Source organism: Macrotis lagotis, chromosome 1 (genome assembly GCF_037893015.1).
Source record: "Macrotis lagotis isolate mMagLag1 chromosome 1, bilby.v1.9.chrom.fasta, whole genome shotgun sequence".
Lineage (NCBI taxonomy): Eukaryota > Metazoa > Chordata > Mammalia > Peramelemorphia > Peramelidae > Macrotis > Macrotis lagotis.
Genome location: NC_133658.1, coordinates 356,498,199 through 356,515,613, shown reverse-complemented (window position 1 = coordinate 356,515,613; position 17,415 = coordinate 356,498,199). Strand labels below are relative to the sequence as shown.

At 46.5% G+C, this 17,415-nt stretch overlaps 2 protein-coding genes and 1 long non-coding RNA gene across 6 annotated transcripts in view; 1 reads left to right on the top strand and 2 right to left on the bottom strand.

The window, feature by feature from the left end:
• Window positions 1-976: 976 nt before the first annotated feature.
• ERGIC3 (ERGIC and golgi 3) lies at window positions 977-8,531 on the top strand. The gene is made up of 13 exons (XM_074212073.1): window positions 977-1,112; window positions 1,278-1,348; window positions 1,931-2,018; window positions 2,292-2,411; window positions 2,975-3,068; window positions 3,193-3,358; window positions 4,265-4,322; window positions 5,843-5,874; window positions 6,234-6,330; window positions 6,473-6,537; window positions 6,832-6,968; window positions 7,062-7,117; window positions 7,279-8,531. The coding sequence occupies exons 1-13, from the start codon at window positions 1,025-1,027 to the stop codon at window positions 7,356-7,358; spliced, it is 1,152 nt and encodes a 383-aa protein (XP_074068174.1). The 5' UTR covers window positions 977-1,024; the 3' UTR covers window positions 7,359-8,531.
• On the bottom strand, window positions 1,783-6,961 carry LOC141505845 (uncharacterized). Of its 4 annotated transcripts, none has more exons than XR_012473710.1 (3): window positions 6,779-6,961; window positions 5,130-5,347; window positions 1,783-2,149 (listed from the first exon to the last, which is right to left on the bottom strand). It is a non-coding gene; the product is annotated as an uncharacterized LOC141505845 (long non-coding RNA). The 4 variants fall into 4 exon arrangements; XR_012473709.1 differs by having other exon boundaries at window positions 5,130-5,204; XR_012473711.1 differs by lacking the exon at window positions 6,779-6,961 and adding an exon at window positions 6,448-6,576.
• Window positions 8,532-9,495: 964 nt separating the features above from the next.
• LOC141505844 (fer-1-like protein 4) overlaps window positions 9,496-17,415 on the bottom strand; it is a 30,853-nt gene continuing 22,933 nt past the window's right edge. Inside the window, exons 30-44 of the mRNA XM_074212074.1 lie at window positions 14,671-14,735; window positions 14,392-14,572; window positions 14,107-14,207; window positions 13,844-13,981; window positions 13,618-13,728; window positions 13,331-13,458; window positions 13,004-13,174; window positions 12,505-12,659; window positions 12,255-12,415; window positions 12,043-12,128; window positions 11,201-11,299; window positions 10,781-11,022; window positions 10,087-10,367; window positions 9,907-10,007; window positions 9,496-9,780 (exon numbers count right to left, since the gene is read on the bottom strand). Of these exons, the coding sequence (XP_074068175.1) occupies window positions 9,594-9,780; window positions 9,907-10,007; window positions 10,087-10,367; window positions 10,781-11,022; window positions 11,201-11,299; window positions 12,043-12,128; window positions 12,255-12,415; window positions 12,505-12,659; window positions 13,004-13,174; window positions 13,331-13,458; window positions 13,618-13,728; window positions 13,844-13,981; window positions 14,107-14,207; window positions 14,392-14,572; window positions 14,671-14,735 (2,207 nt within the window). The 3' untranslated portion in view covers window positions 9,496-9,593. The remainder of the gene's footprint in view (window positions 9,781-9,906; window positions 10,008-10,086; window positions 10,368-10,780; window positions 11,023-11,200; window positions 11,300-12,042; window positions 12,129-12,254; window positions 12,416-12,504; window positions 12,660-13,003; window positions 13,175-13,330; window positions 13,459-13,617; window positions 13,729-13,843; window positions 13,982-14,106; window positions 14,208-14,391; window positions 14,573-14,670; window positions 14,736-17,415) is intronic.

Below are 17,415 nucleotides of genomic sequence, written 5' to 3'. Positions count from 1 at the left end.
AGGGGCAGCTAGGCGGCGCAGTGGATAGAGCACCTGCCTTGGAGTCAGGAGTACCCGGGTTCAAATCCAGTCTCAGACACTTAATCATTACCTAGCTGTGTGGCCTTGGGCGAGCCACTTAACCCCATTTGCCTTACAAAAACCTAAAAAAAAACAAACAAGAAGGATGCTAAGCTCTATATGAAGCAGGCAGAATGAAGTAAGCAGAGTCAAGAAAACAATATACAGGGGCAGCTAGGTGGCACAGTGGATAGAACACCAGCCCTGGAGTCAGCAGTACCCGAGTTCAAATCCGGTCTCAGACACTTAATCATTACCTAGCTGTGTGGCCTGGGGCGAGCTACTTAACCCCATAGCCTTGCAAAAAGTAAAATAAAAGAAAGAAAAAGAAAACAATATACAAAGAAACTAAAACAAAGTTAAATAGAAAGCACAACACACAAAAAAGTACATTAAGGAAAATGAAGAGCCAGAAGATACCTTCAATGTATCCTTTCATGAAGTAGGAAACTCACAAGAGTTAATCATTGTCTTTTTTTTTAGGTTTTTTTGCAAGGCAACAGGGTTAAGTGGCTCGCCCCAGGCCACACAGCTAGGTAATGATTAAGTGTCTGAGACCGGATTTGAACCCGGGTACTCCTGACTCCAAGGCTGATGCTCTATCCAGTGCGACACCTAGCCGCCCCTAATCATTGTCTTTTTCAATGTATTTCTTTTAAAAAAAAAAAACCCAACACCATTGGTCATGCGGATTAGCTCTACGGAAGACAGTGGGGAAGATCCGGAAGCGCAGCGGGAAGCCTAGCTCTGGGTGGGCTTGGGCCATCCGCCTCGAGGTCCCTCGGCGGAAAATCTGCGCCTGCGCAGAAGAAACCGCCGGGGGGGGAACGCGAGCGGAGCGGAACAGCCGGGAGCTGAGGGGCGGGGCCACGCATGCGTTGCAGAGCGAAGGGGGGCGGGGTCCAACCCCGGAAGTGAGCGGCCGTGGGCAGGTCCCCTGACTTTCCCTTTCCGGCAGGTCCCCATGGAGGCGCTGGGGAAGCTGAAGCAGTTCGACGCGTACCCAAAGACCCTAGAGGACTTCCGGGTCAAGACATGCGGCGGGGCCACGGGTAGGGAAGGGGCGCGGGGGCCGGGGCCGGGCCGGGCCGGGGGTTGGGGGTGTCTCCCCGCGCCCCTCCCCTCGGCCCCTCGTTCCCCCCTCCGCGGCAGGCCCGCTGCCGGCCTGGTTGGTGAAGGGAGAGGGCCTTGCTAACCTGTGGTCCCCGGCCCCGCAGTGACCATCATCAGCGGGCTGCTCATGCTGCTGCTCTTCCTGTCCGAACTGCAGTATTACCTTACGGCCGAGGTGAGTCCCCGGCCCCGCGGCGCCCGGGGGCGGGGCGAGGACGTCATCAGGGAGCGCCCGCTGCGGTGGCGACGTGCCCCCCCGGGGCGCGGGGCTGGGGGCAGTGCGAGAGGGGCCCTGGGGGGTTCAGCGGCGACCAGGGGCGGGGGCACGGAGAGGAGCGGCCCTCGGGGAACGGAGCCCCAGAGGTGGGGGTGCTGTAGGGGAGGGGTGGGAGCCCATCGGCTGGTGAGGCCGTTGGCATCGGAGGGAGCCCTGTGTGGAATTTAGAGGAGGGACAGTGGGAGACCTGTTGCACTGAAAGGGTAGGAGTGCCGCGGGTTGTGGCAGGGGGCTGTGGGTGAGGGGTGAGGGTGCCAAGGGCACACTGTGGCGTCGGGTGGGGGACGCCTCGTAGCTAAGTGTTTGAGAGATGAAAGGAGACCGAGGACATTTACAAAGAATTTGGTTGGAATTGAGTTCTTTGCACAATGGCAGAGAGAGGTAGATTAGGGAGAGATTTAAAGAAAAGTGTGCTTGGGAGGTTAGGAAAGGACTGATGGTGGCTGCCCTCCAGACTGAGGCAGCTATCCTCACCCGCAGGTCCATCCTGAACTCTACGTTGACAAGTCCCGGGGTGACAAACTGAAGATCAACATTGATATTTTCTTCCCACACATGCCCTGTGCCTGTAAGTGCTCGATGATTCCAACTTCTTATGAACTTTCCCCACCCCACAACCCACTGATAACGATCAGTCAGGAGCTTCGTTCTCCTCCAACTCTCATACTGATAGAGATGCTTCGGTATTTTCTTTGCATGCTGAGAAAAATGTTTTGGGAGAAAGAGAAAGGAAGATGAGGATACAGCATCAGTGCCCCATCCATTCCCCTCTTTCTTTGCAAGTAGGACCAGCCATTGGTAACATAGAGACTAGTCTAAGATCTAAATATCCTGGTTCTAGATCTGAGTATTGATGCTATGGATGTAGCTGGGGAGCAGCAGTTGGATGTGGAGCACAACCTGTACAAACAGCGTTTGGACAAGGATGGTCACCCTGTAACCACAGAAGCAGAGCGTCATGGTAACAAGAGAGACAGTCCCAGTGAATTCCAGGGAATCCCAGTTCAGGCTAGGGTCCTCTCTTTGGAGTGGGTGTAGAAGCACAGAATCAGATTCTAGAGCTGAAGGTTCATGAGACTTGCCTCTAATGTATTTTATGGATAAGACTCCCAAGGCCCAGAGAAATTAAATGACCTAGGACCCAAGGTCACAAAGCTAATTAATAACACAAGTGGAACTAGAACCACTATTCTACCTACTTGTGCAGGGTTCTTTCCACACTACACTTGCTTCCTGGCCTGACCCTGACCCTAACTCCTTAGCTCTTCCAACTTGTCCGTCTTTTTTGAGGATGTTATTTAGGGTCTGGCTGCCTATTGCCTCTCTGGGATTCCTGTGGTGGGAACTCTTAGTTTACTGCTAGCCCTGCTGCCTCTTGAGCCCATTAGAAGACTTCTACCATTGATTCCCTGCCCTGACCATGCTTCTGTCAGAAACCCACTTTGTGGCAGCTGAGTCTGTCCTTTCTGTCACCTGGGCCTGCCTCTAATCCTAGCTAATGCCCTGGACTCTGCTTATCCTTAGAGCTGGGGAAAAAAGAGGAAAAGGTGTTTGACCCCAGCTCCTTGGATCCTGAGCGCTGTGAGAGCTGCTATGGTGCTGAGTCTGAGGATAGCAAGTGAGTATCAGCCACCGAGGTGAACTTGGGCCAGGGCTTTGTTGCATTTCTGTGGGTTCAGATCTGGGCCTACTCCCTTCCCAACACTGAGCTGTGCTCTGTCTTCCCCATCCCTCCTCTCTAGGTGCTGTAATACATGTGAAGATGTACGGGAAGCATACCGACGAAGGGGTTGGGCCTTCAAGAACCCAGACACCATTGAGCAGTGTCGACGTGAAGGCTTCAGCCAAAAGATGCAAGAACAGAAGAATGAAGGCTGCCAGGTGTATGGCTTCCTAGAAGTCAACAAGGTTAGGCTCAGGCCATGTCATAGAGCCAGAAAGAAAGAGGAGAAAGCTCTGAGATGAGGTCTGAGTAAATTTCCTTAGGTGTAAAAAATTTCTGCAAGGCATGGTGCCTTCCAAAGGAGACAATCCTTCTGCTTCACAGATATTGCCTGATCACTTACCATGTGATCAAGAAGTCTTAGTTTCTACACTTAAGGATCCCACAATAAATATAATAATAAAGAGTAGATAGGAGTGAAGGTTTCATGGAGGAGGAGGTTATTTGAGGTGGGCCTTGAGGAATGATGAAGATATGGGAAGTGAGAGATGTATTCTGAGAAAAGAGGAAAGTGTGAGTAATTCATGGAGACAGGAAATTAGCTGATGTGTTTGTATAACTATGGGGAGTTCATTATATAAAAGAAGAAAATATTGGGAGATAGCTAAAAAAGTAACTTGATATTTTACTGTAAGGCCTTGAATGCTAGTTTATAGAGTTTGAACTTGATTTATTAAATGCAATTCAGTTTGACAATCATTATTTAGAGATTAGTTGAATTTACCAGAGTATAAAATATGTGAAGGAGAATCATCTGTTCACATTATTCTTCTACTTAATAACATCCTATGGTTCAACATCTCCCACTGAGTAAAGTTCATATTCCTTTTCTTAGCATTCAAGACTTGCTGCCATTCTCCCACTCCCCACTATACCCTGACCAAACTAGACTATTATAGGAGTCGGGAGAAGGAGTGGATGTAAGTGAAATCTTGGAAGTACTGTTACTTAGAATTAGTGATTAATCAGAGGTGGGAAAGGGAAGAGGAGTCAAAGATGGTCCAGGTGATAGGGAAGAGGGTTTTACCATAGCCAGAAGTGGGGAAGAGCAGAATTTCTGAAGGAATGGAACCAGGGAATATTTCTTGTAGGTGGCTGGGAACTTTCACTTTGCCCCTGGGAAGAGTTTCCAACAGTCACATGTGCATGGTAAGTGAAGACTTAGAAAATATAGTTAGGCATTTGTTTATAAAACTCCTACTCCCTATCTCTCCCCCATCCCCACACACATGCACATACTTTATAAACATAACACTTCAACTGCTTTGCCTCTGTTTTTTTCTGTCTCAGATACTATCCCTAATTCCTACTTGGGGGAAAATGCTTTGGAAGTGACTTAGCTTTAGGCTTATGACTGGGGGCAGGCTGGGGACAGTTATTCAGTTAATGTTAACCTCTAGTTAGCTTCTCTAATTTCTGCAAGTGTCTCTTCCCCAGGGTCCCAGCAAGATTATAAGGAGGGAGCTTTATTCAAAGTCCCCATGCCTAATGTCCCAAAGAATCACCAGAGTCCAAGTTAGAGGCCAGCATAGGGAACCTCCTTGTTTAATCAACACCCAGGAGGGTGAAACAGAGCTCGAATTTAACATGTCTTTTAGCAAAACCACATGGTATGGGAAGGTGGGGATGGGGTTGTCCTAAAGTCAGACTTTACCTTAATCAGGTACTAAGTTAGTTCCCCTACTCCCTCCCTAGCTCTGGAAATGGGGTTATGGCCTATATACCTGGGATGGGAAGATGCTGGCATCTGAAAGGGGAAAGGGGCTGATTAAGCTGATGCCTATTCCATGTCTTGCCCCATCACAAGTCTTTGAACCAGGTAGGAGGTTTCCAGAGTCTTTCTAAGCTGTCCAACACTACCTCTGCCCAACGCTAGGACCTGGGATGGGACTCAGGACCCAAAGCTGAGCACCCAGGATCTTTGGTGGCTGATGTTCTCACACATACAAACCTCACCTGTTTCTCAGACATTATAAAACTGGATCTCATTCTTCTCTTCTTTCCCTTTTCCCTTCCATGCTGCAGTCCATGCTGTGGAGAGTAAGTGGCCAAACTCTTAACTCCCCTCACTCCCAATCAGGGTGAGGGTGTTGCTTTAAGCAGTCTTGCTGCAGGAATTGGGGATTGGAGGGTGTCTGCACCTTTTCTTTCCAGAGATTAAGATGGAGCTAGGTCTTTAGCAGTTGAAAAAAAGTATGTATGATTAAGGCAAGGGATCTCTAAAACTTGAGAGAATGGGGCTAGAACAATTAAAAAAGAACCTAGGCCTGGCAACAGATATGTTAGTCTGGAGGGTTCTGAGGAAATAGATTGGAGGGTATCTTCAGGTCCCTTTTAAGCCTTTGATCCCATAATCAGTCATTTGATCCAATAATGAAAGGTCCAAACCTATGAACTTCTGAACTTATACAAAGGAAGGTAGAATGTGAAAGACTTTTCTAAGAAACTTTGCCTTTGAAGTGACCCTAGGAAATAGGTCACTACAGCTCAGTTACCCTTCATAGGAGCTCCAGGAGCCACATAGTGAGGCTGGAAAGGGGTTTGGGAAATCATGGATTAGGGAATGAAGGGACTATAGAAAGGATGGGAAGGTGATACTCCTGGGGAAGAGAGTGAGAAAGAATACCAAGTTCTAGCTTAACCATGTCCATGTTTCTCTTTTTTTCTAGTTCATGACCTGCAGAGCTTTGGCCTAGACAATGTAGGTACCAAACTTAGATGGTAACCACCTCCCCAGAGCCTGACCAGGGATCTAGATTTTTAGGACTTTTAAGGACTGATTCCCCTGGGAAGGGGAAAAAGAACCTCCCAACTCCCTCTACCTCCTTGTTGCTGATTCTAGTGAATCCTAGATCCCCAAGTTCACTGGAATAAATGGAACCAATCAGCTTTTCCCAGCTCTTCCCAGAACTCTGATGGATCATGTCAGGGTGGGGTAGTCAGGAGGCTGGCTACTATGTATGATGGGTAGATTACTGGAGCTCCCTCTCTCATGCTGTTGGTCTCCTCTGACTTGGGATTACCCCTTTATATGATGAGAACATTATGTTTGATCTCCAGATCAACATGACTCACTACATACGACGTCTGTCTTTTGGGGAAGATTATCCAGGAATTGTGAACCCACTGGATGATACCAATATCACTGCTCCCCAAGGTACCAAGGACGGATTGGCTTGGGAGCCCATTCTAGGTTTCCTCTTGGGGCAAAGGGGGTTGGCCAAAGATATTCATATGTATATAGCCAACAGGCTTGTCTCAATTGTTGCCCTACCCTTGAGCCTCTGTTCTTCTCACAGCCTCCATGATGTTCCAGTACTTTGTGAAGGTAGTGCCCACAGTCTATATGAAAGTGAATGGGGAGGTAAGTCAGAGTCCCCAATCCCCCAACTCTACCACCTTATTCCTTTCCTTCCTCTATCCTGGGCTCCATCTGCCTGTTAGAAGGCATCTTTTGGACCATTAGACTGAGAGCTCCTTGAGAGCAGGGACTGGTTTTTTTCCCCTTTCTTTGTATCCTCAGCCCTTGGCATAGTAGCTGACACATAGAAGACTCTTAAATGCTAGTTGACTGACAAACTGACTACTGAGTTGAACAAATATACCCTTGCCACCTCTTCTCCTTGTCACTGCTCCTTTCCTCCCCTGCTGACCCCAGGTGCTGAGGACAAATCAGTTCTCTGTGACAAGACATGAGAAAGTTGCCAATGGGCTGATTGGGGATCAGGGGCTTCCTGGAGTCTTTGTGCTGTATGAACTCTCACCCATGATGGTCAAACTGACAGAGAAGCACAGGTGAGGAGGGGAGGGAGGGGGAAGGGGCACAGGTCATAGTTGGTCTCTCTCCTTGTCCTCCTAGCAACCCACACTGGTTACTCCCCTGTCTAGGTCCTTCACCCACTTCCTCACTGGTGTTTGCGCCATCATTGGAGGCATGTTCACAGGTGAGCCTGGTCTTCTCTAGAGTGGAACAGCGCTTCTCTAGACCTTAGGTGTTTGTCCCTAAACTTGGGGGGGTGGGAACATGGAGCGGGGAGAGTTGGGACTTCACAATTGTGGGAAGGACTTGATTACCACCTGGTAATGAACTTGGCCTCTTCTGCAGTTGCTGGACTCATTGACTCCGTGATATATCACTCTGCTCGAGCCATCCAGAAGAAAATTGAATTAGGGAAGACAACATAGTCACAGGAGCTGCATGCCCCAACTCTGTCTTACTTGGGGCCATCTGTCTCCCAGTTTTTGACTTCCTTGTTGTGAAGAACCCCTTTGTGAATGCTGTCCTCAAAACTATAAGACCTGCTCTGCCCTTTTGACCCCACCCCATTCCCCCAAGAGTTGGTAAAATGTGTGTTGTGATGGTATTGAGGTCTAAGTGTGTCTCCTGCTCTCTTCTCATCCCCATAATCCTTTACCTCAACTCTCATTCTGCTCCTGTGTCTCAAAAAAGACCTCTGAGTCTTTTTTCTTATATTTCCACGTAACCCTGCTCTTCCCTGTACTGGAATTATGTTCCAGGGTCAGAGCAATGTGAACCCCTTACCAGAGGTACTGGTTTCTTAAATTTCACCTCTCCCTGGCTACACGCAGTTCCTTCCAGCAGCTGAGGGAGGAACTGAGCTTGGAAGAGTAGCTGAGACCAGCTACTAGTATGGGGCATTAGCGAGAAGTGGGATCCTTTCACCCTTGTTCACAGTATGGATTAGGGGAATTAAAGGGGATAGATACTCCTTTTTCCAGAAAATGTCTACCTTAATTCTTTTATTGGGATGTTCTTGGGAGAGGAACTTCAAGGGAAAAAGGAAGCAGTTGTAGGAAGCCAAGGCAGTAAAAAGCTCCAGACTTCTGACTTGGAGTTCAAATGCCTTTCCCCTCTTGTGCTTTGCCTCAAAGAAGCTGAGGAGAAGGGAGGGGAAAGAGAAAATTTGGAAATTTGGGCAAGAGAAGGATTGGAACTTCTGGCCATCTCTGATGCCAGGTGCAGACTTGTCACTTCAACTTAGCCCTTCACTGACTTCTCTAGGATCTCCATTCACCTGCATATAGCCCACTTCCCAGCAAAGCTGAGAAATCAAACTTTCCCAGAGAAAAGTAAGAAAGAGACAAAAGAACGCTGCAGAGGTTGCTGCTGTATATACACCTGACATGATGCTGTCTTCCCAGCATGGAGTAAATGAAGAACAAAGGGAATCGATGAGCATAAACAAGATGGGACAACTTTGTAGACCTTCCTGAGTCTACTACAGTCTTCTTAAAGTCAAGGACTTAACTTCAGCTTGTTTGTTTGAAAATGAATTTCCCAAATATCAGGCACCAAATTGTATTTCAAAAAAAATAGAAATAATTTTTTTAAATTTTTCTATTGTCTTGTAAATTATTTTTTCTACTTTTCTTTTTGTGTAGCTAAAAATGAATTGTCTGTAGAAATAAATTATCTCCATGCTCTCTTTTTTAATTACCTGGAATGAGGGTGGATACTGGCAGGTGAGATGTCTTTCCTCACTCCCCCCCTCCACCCCCTAACACACATTTCAGGGACTTTTTGGATATATATATGCAACCTTGAGCATTCCTCCCCCTTTCCCCAAATCCCTGGTTGGGCCTAAGATTAAAAGGATCAGTTCCCAGAGAATATATTCTCATCATGTTAGTTATCTAATCTCCACTTATAACTGTGACCCCTCTCCCTCAGTGCAGGAGAACTAAAACTCCATAAGCTAAATTCCACATACACCTCCGCTCTCAGACCAGGAACAATGGTGGGGCTTCATCTCTCTGTGATAATAGTCTTGGGACTTCTCTCTCAGCTCCCTGGAATTCAGTCTAGTGTCCCTCTGCTACTCCATTTCTTCAAACTTCTCCACTGCAACATCTTAAAAGGGAGTGAAGAGATGAACCAGATCTCCCTAATGGGAAGGAAGCAGCATTTGAGACAACTGAGAATTGGCTGCACCTGCCACTCTCCTAGTGTTTACAAAGTTCACTCTTCCCTCAAGTCTGTCCCAGTTGCATTGGCCTTTGATAACTAAGGAAAAGTAAGACAAGGTAGAAATAACCCATTCAGAGGGCCTGGAATCCCTAGTCTGGTTGCTGAAAGACTGGGCTAACATGGCTTCACAAGATGCCTGCCTCAGTACTCTCTTGGCACACCAGGACTGTTGGTGGTTCTCTTGAGATATTCTTTTAAAGCTGATTCCACAAATGCCTCATTTGGTGACTAATTGTAATTAAAACTATTTGTAGAAACACTCATTTTCTAGGCAGGTCTGCAGCACAAAGATTAAACACTCTACAATTGATAAGATTTAACTGATAGATTTTATTCTGTAACTTGAATTTTGTTCTTGTGACTCAAGACTCAGCCTGCATAATTTTTTACTTGAGTTTAAAAAATAAACTTTGAAGGGTGTGGCTGGGGAATCAGTGGAGGGGGCGGAAAATGACCTCACTAATCTGACCAGGAATGGTGTAGAAGACTAGGAGGAGGAAGATGGTGAGAAGGGCCAGGAGCAGCAGCAGCACAAGGATATGCCAGTATCGGCGCCATATGAAGAACACAAAGGTTTTCAGTGGATTCACAAACCAGTTGAAGGAGGTTTTAGGGCGGCTGGGGAGAGATGACAGTAATAGTTGAGATCTTGGGCTACCTCCTGATTGCCCCCAGTATGTCTTCCTCCCAGCATTTCCATGAGATCACACACAACCAAACTCTTTCCAGCCTAACCATACTCACTTGGGCTTCTCCAGGGCCTCGGGCTCCTTCCTCCCCTTTCCCACAGGATGTTTCTCAGCTTCCTCCACAGTCAATAGTTCAAACTCGGCCTCCACCTTCCCCTAGGTGGCATAGGGTAAGAAAGAGAATGAAAACTCTTGTCCTGTCCCCTGTCCTCCATACCCTTCTTCAACTACACACCGTCAAGATGTAGACATTTCCACTGGAGTCAATGAATTCCACATCCTCTGGCTTGGCCTTCCTCCTCCTCTTCCTCTTCCTCCCACTGCGCTCAGCTTCATGCTTCTCACGTTCCAGGTCCTCAGGCTCACGAAGCTTGACAAATGGCCACCATCCACGCATGCGCCGTGAGCGGAAGAGACTGCTGTGGGGGCTGGCCCTGTCATGGGCCTGGCGAATGGTGCATAGGTTTGACTCTCTGGCACCCCGAACCATGTTTGGGAGCTGTAGCTCCAGGGACCCTGGGGTGGTGGGAGGGAAGGGGGAGAGGCAACAGAGCTTGGGTCACTCAGGACTCAGAGTTCACAATCAACTCAAAAACTAGTAGGATCAAGGTCAAGCTAACCGATTTCTGTTGTTCAGTTGTATCAAACTGACAAACATTGACAAGATGGGGTAATAGAAGTAAATGGACATGAGGTCAGAACCAAGGCAAGAAGATTTGGGGGTCATAGGATCAAAGGTTGTGGGGTAGACAAGGGTCAAAAGTTAAGGATGACTAGGTGGCACAGTGAACAGAGTCCCAGCCCTGGAGTCAGGAGGACTTGAGTTCAAAGCCCACCTCACTCATTTAATAATTACCTAGCTGTGTGACCTTGGGCAAATCACTTAACTCCTATTGCCTTGCAAAAATAAAAATAGTTATGGTTGATACCCAGGAAGTCGTTGGCAGAGATTCGGTCATAATCCCAGACCTGCAGGACCAGGACAGCTGGCTGTCGGAATTCGGCCTCCTCCAGGGCGAAGGGGCTAGGTTTTCTTTTGACGCTCACCTCCTGCTCAGTGGGCAGGTAGTCGAAGCGGAACACAAATCGCCAATTAAAGTTGCCCTCGCCTGTCAGCGAGTTGAAGTGGACGTCTGTCTCCTGCTTGTCAGATTCCAAACCCTTCACCCAGCTGGGGGATGGGAAAGGGGGATGGTCAAGGGCATAAGAAGATGCCATTTTCAGAGGCCCTGATCAGCTCTTAAAGTCAGGGCATCACATCTGTCTGAGCTCAGCATGATTCTCCCAGCCCACTCTGGCCTTGGACTTTGACCCCCCACTCCAGCCTACATTGCCTTGGGGTCTCCCACCTCTTCACATAGATGTCGCTGGACATTTCCCCAGTGAGGGGATTCACATCATCCAGGACCACATCCTCAGTATTCCAGATGATAACTCGGAGTTCATAGCTGTGTGTGAGGGAAGAGGGTTGAACAAAGTATTCCTTCTATCCCACAGAAGCTTCATGATCGGTACTCTGCCCTCAATTCCCTCTGCCTCATGTCCAACAGACCCAGCTCCCCAAATCCTCTATACTCTATCTCCAGGTGAACCTTGTCTAGGTGAGGTGGGTTTCATGATTACTGCGTGCCTGGGCTCCTGCCTATAGGGGAAACCACATTGGTCAAATTTGATCTGGTCTTGTTCCTAGCTCCCTTCATCTTATTACTCTATGCCCAAAAAATGAGAGTTAGATGTTTAATAGAGTCATCTAGGACTCCACCTGCCTGGGTGGCCTTACCATGGTTATAGGACAATAGCTACATTATGTCTCCTTTAGTCTGTCTGTTTTCCCATCTATCTCTATCTGATTAAAAGCTTCATAAGATCAGGGGTTTCATCTTCTCTGAATTTTGTATTTCTTTTAAGGCCATAGTAGGTGACGAGTGTGTTAAAAACTTTTCCTCTCTATATGTGTGCCTGTCTATTTCTGCCTCTTCTATAAGCTATGTCAAATGGAATCATGGGATCCCAGAGTTAGAAGGGACTTCAGAGACCTCCAAGTTCAACCCCCTTATTTTCCAGATGGAAATACTGGGGCACAGAGAGATGACAAGCTCAAATCTAACTCCAGAGCTTTGGCAGAGATACGGGGAGGTCAGACACTGGGGGCCATAGGGAAGAATGGGGGGATAGGTACTATTTCCATTACCTGATTGGTTGTCGTGGCTTGATGTCCACAGGGGGTGGGGCTGGCACATCATTGGGAAAAATGTCTACCCACATATGCAAGAAACCCTAGGGGGGTGTCAAAAATCAGGGTTGAGTTCCCCATTTAATTCCCCCCTCCCCAAACTGGTCCCTGTTGCAGAAGGAGAGAAGAGACACCTCATGTGCTAAGTAGAAGATGGGTAAGCACCTCACCTGAAGCAGACCTGGACTGCTGGGGTGGTAAAGGGGCCGGGTCTCCACGTGTTCAGGCACCAGGGAACAGCCATGTTGGGGCATCTCCCTCCATCGAAGCAGCACAGATAGGGCCTGCTCTTCCTCAAAGTCTTTGGTGTTGGCTTCTTGACCCCTCTCACCTGGCCAGGATGGTACACGAATAAAACAGACCACCCAGATGGGCTTCTGCCACTTCCCTCCCTCCAGGTCAGGTGTGTGCATATTTTACCTGCAGAGGTGGCCTCCAGGGCTACCTGGAAGAGTTTGCTGCCCACTTTGACTTCTCCAGGGCGGTACTCGGGAGCAGGGAGACCACTGCGCTGACACAGGCTGGCCAGCACCTGAGAAGGTTTGAAGGCATCCCGCCATGCATTGTAGCCTTCCCTGTGGACACAGGACACAGACATGGAAGGCAAATGTGACTTTAACCTGAGAAAATGGAATGTAGACATGGGACTTGACAAGGACTTTAATACAGCTACAAGCATGTCTGATAGGGACATAATGTAGGCCAGCATTAAGTAAAACAAAGGTGAACAAAGAACAGCATCCCTCATAAAAGGATATGGAAAGTGGGTGCTTGGAGCACTGCCGGGGAGAACCGAGGCAACTCAGCCTAGAATATTTAACACAAGTCTGGAAAATCAATGCAACCATGTTCCTCCCTCTGTATAATGGCTCCCTACAAGATCATCTAGCGCTCGCTCCTATCAAAGCCCTGAACTTACCTGTCATAGCGGGAAGCCAGCCCACAATTAGCTCGGTGGTGGCTGTAAAACCGATTCTCCAGGTCAATCCGGGTCTCTCCAATGAGGTCATCAGAGCCCACAAGGTCATGGTCAAATACAGCTACTGTGAGCTCAGTCTCAGCAGGGAGGGAGATATTTAGCTCCAGGACTCTGGGCAAGGGGAAGAGATGGGATGTCTGACTGAGCTCCAGAGCCTCTGCCGGTTGGGATGTTCCCTTCCCAGCACGGCCAGAGATGGGCTCCATGTATGCATTCCCAACTGGGCCCAGCCCCATCAGATCCTTGGCAGTCTGTTGTCTCACTCACTCTCCAAAGATAGGGTTCAGCTGCTTGGGAATATAGCGCTCCTTAGTGTCTTTGCGTTCCCGGCCCGCACTCACGACCACATATGGGTCTGCTTTGCCATTGGGGTCTGCAGGGGCCAGACTGGTGGCCTAAAGAGTTGTTCAGGAAGGTTAGGGGATCAGGAATAACAAGTTCTGATCAAATCAAAAGTCAGAAATGGAGGATCACAACCAGAGACACAGGATGAGGGTCAGAGGTTTATGGAGGAGAGGTAAGAGAACAGAAGGGATTTACCAGAGAAAGCTTACCTTTACAACATACACACGAACAAGCAGCTTGATGGGGCGGTTCTGGGGTATCCCTTGAGAAATTCGGGGCTCAGAGAGAGACTTTGACTCAGGATAAATGAGGAAGGAGCCCTGAGAACAATAAAGAAGCCTATCACTAACACTTGGACAAAGTGTTCTCTCCTTCCCTTTCTCTTTCTCTTCCCTTAGTCTTCTTCCCTTCCCCTCCTGTACACAACTCTGGCACCTTGAACTTGCCCATGGGATATCCAGGTCCATCTTCATCTCCATCCCCATCACGACCCCCACGGCCTCGGTACAGGGGGAACACATGCAGCCAGTCCTCAAATTGGTCAAATTCATCCTCCAGAGGTGAACTGTAGATCTGTGGGATTCCAATCTCAGCCCAGAGCCTCACCCAGCCAAGAGACTCATATAGACTAGTACCTTACAGTCCAGTCTAGGTGCTCCAGCCCTGCCCCAACCCAACCCCATCAGAGCTCCTAGCACCTTTAGAGTGGCAATTGATTTTTTCTGCGATACAGACACCTCAGCTTTAATCTTGGCCCCATCTTGAACCTCCATGTCTGCAGAAAAGGGGTTCAAAACATCTGATAAAATAGAAATAGTCTGGTCAGAGATGTCAAGATTATGAGACATTTAATGAGAGATGCCCAAGGGTCCCTCACCTGAATATTCATTATCTTCATTGTCATCCTCTTCCATGGTCATCTGAAAACATATGGGGGGACAAGTGACCCCTCTTACATACCCTAGTTATCCTCTGGCTCCCACTTGCCCTTCTTCCATCATAGACCCCTCCCTGTCTTAGTTCATGCCCTACTTGGTCCCCAAGCTCCTGCAGGGAAGCATAGTACTTAGACCACCAATCCAACTCATCGAGCTCAGGTACATCTTCTTGTAGCTGTTGCCCTTTCTCCAAGATGCTGCCCCGAGGCAGCTTCCTAAGGGGCCTCTGGGAGAGAAAGGGGAATGAGTTCCTTCTGTCTACTCTTCCCACTTTGGGACTGATCCTTCTCCTTCCATTCCTCCCCCCACAGGGTTCCTTCTTACAGTCAGCAGAGATGTCCCAGCTCCAAGAGGCTCCAGTACCAAAGGGGGATCCAGATATTTCCGTCCTGGGGGGCAGGGAGAGGGGGAATAGAGAGAAGGAAGATAACAAGGTCTTTGGTCAAGTTTCCATGATAAGGTAGTTTTGTTGTTTTTTTTTTTCAAGGTAAAGTGATTCTTATGGTGCCTAAGGGGTGAAGAGGGACCATAATCTTCCATGTCTTGGACAGAGATGAATAAACTGTAAAATTTAGTAAGTGCTGATTGTCAAAAAAAAAAAGTACTGGACTTGGAAGTAGGAAATCTATGTTTAAATCCCTGTTTAGAACAATACCATGACTAGGGCTATGCCCCAAGGAGATCAAAGGAAAAGGAAAAGACTCACAAAGCTCTTTTTGTGGTGACAAAGAATTGCAAATTGAATGGATGCTCATCAAATGGGGAATGGATGAATAAATTATGGTATGTGAATGTGATGTAAAATTATTATAAAAAAATGATGAAAGGGATGGTTTTAGAAAAACCTGAGAAGGGGCAGCTAGGTGTCACAATGGATAGAGCACCAGACCAGGGGAGGACCTGAGTTCAGATCCAACATCAGACACATACTGGGTGATCCTGGGCAAGTAACAACCCTGATTACGTCTCCAAAAGAAAGGAAGACTATGAACTCTTATAGACAAAAATAAACAGAACCAGAAGGACAATCTACACAGTAATCATAAAATTGTAAAGATAATCAGCTTTGAAAGACTGTAATTTTGATCAAAATAATGACTAACAACAGTTCCAAAGGACTCATTATGAAAAATGCTATCTCCAGATGGAAGATGATGGCATAAGAATGCAAACTGAAGCAGTTTTTTCTTTATTTTCTTTTTTCACTACATAACTAATGTGAAAATATGTTTCATTTTGCATGACTTCATATGTATAATGAGTTTCGTATTTCTTGCCTTTGTAATAGGTGTGAGAAGGAATAAAAAGAGGGAATTTAGAACTGAAAATAAAAATATGAAATAAAATAAAAAGGACTATCTAATCAAGATAATGACTAATCACAGTTCCAAAGGATTCAGAAGGAACATGCTCTCCACCTCCAGATAGAGAACTGATGGACTCAGAGTGCAGATTGAAGAATATTTTTTCCCCTATCTTTTTCCATTCTTTCTTTTTGGTACATTGCTAATACATGTGCATGGCTACATATTTGCTATTGTTTTGATTTTCTTGCCATAGGGTGGGGGAGAGAAGAGAGCAAGAGAGAAAATTTAGAACTAAAAAAAAGGAATAAAAAATGTTTGTGTTTTAAAGAAAACTTAACTAAAATTCGGCTTGTCTAAAAAATATCCCATTTAAGCCATTTAATGTGAGCATAAGAGTATCACTTCCCTTGGTGGAGCTCAGTTTTCTCATCTGTGAAATGGGGGAGTTGGGTTGGATGTTTTTCAAGCTATTGACATTCTATAACTTTAAATAGGAACCCTTGGGTATCCCAATGAATTTATTTTTTTTTAGTTAGTTTTTTTTTTGCAAGGCAAATGGGGTTAAGCGGCTTGCCCAAGGCCACACAGCTAGGTAATTATTAAGTGTCTGAGGCCGGATTTGAACCCAGGTACTCCTGACTTCAGGGCTGGTGCTTTATCCACTGCACCACCTAGCTGCCCCCCAATGAATTTATAAACAAATGGTACAGGTACTATGACCAGATCTGAAGGATTAGTGATGGAAATAAGACACAAAAGGTCAGAAGAGGTACAACTTGATTGGTAATTGGATCTTTGTATGAGACCCTCTTACTGGGGACAGCAGTTTGTACTAGGGCCTCATAAATTTCTTCTGTTTGTCTAAGATAGTTTGATAAAGCTAGTTTCAGAAGGTGAGAAAGGTAGAATGACACTGAGTCACCTGTGGTGCCTGAGATCCCCCCCAGAACAGCAGGCAAGAATAGTTAGTAAGAGTTTGACACAAAAGCTAACAACAATAACAGGGGACTTGAGGATCTTGCTTCTAAAACATATGAATGACATCTCAAAGATGACACATGTTAATATATTGAGCCTGAGTGACTGGGGAAATGATGTTGCCTTTAACAGTAATGGGAGAGTTGAGAAGAGGAAGATGAGTTCTATTTCAGACATGGTGAATTTAAGATATCTATGGGACATCCAGTTCCAGACTAAAAGGCAATGGGAGGTATGGGATTATATTTCAGGAAACATATTAATGTTGAATATATAGATCTGAGAATGATCTGCATAAAGCTGATAATATCACCAGGTAAGACAGTGCAGGGACTCAACCAGGGACCTGTGAACTTTAAAAAAAATTATAATTATATTTCAAAATAATTGGTTACCAGGGCAGCTGGGTGGCCCAGTAGATAGAGCACCAGCCCTAGAGTCAGGAGTACCTGGGTTCAAATCTGACCTCAGACACTTAATAATTACCTAGCTGTGTGGCCTTGGGCAAGCCGCTTAACCCCATTTGCCTTGTAAAAATTAAAAATAATAATAATAATAATAATAATAATAATAATTGGTTACCTTTGTAGCCCTATATTCTATTTTATGCAATTAAAATCATTATGCTGAAAAAAAGGGTCAATAGGGTCTCAGGATGACCAAAGATAACCATGTCATAAAAAGGTAGAAGTGCCACTGTCTTGGAGGTAGAGGATAAAGAGAAAAAGTCCATTTTTTAATCAAAAGAAATACCCCTTAGTTGATCCTAGATTCTGGGTTAAAT

Coding starts and splice junctions, on each gene's coding strand:
- ERGIC3 (XM_074212073.1), top strand. CDS start 1,025: ATGGAGGCGCTGGGGAAGCTGAAGCAGTTCGACGCGTACCCAAAGACC. Junction 1,113..1,277: donor GACATGCGGCGGGGCCACGG/GTAGGGAAGGGG, acceptor CCGGCCCCGCAG/TGACCATCATCAGCGGGCTG. Junction 6,969..7,061: donor AAACTGACAGAGAAGCACAG/GTGAGGAGGGGA, acceptor TCCCCTGTCTAG/GTCCTTCACCCACTTCCTCA.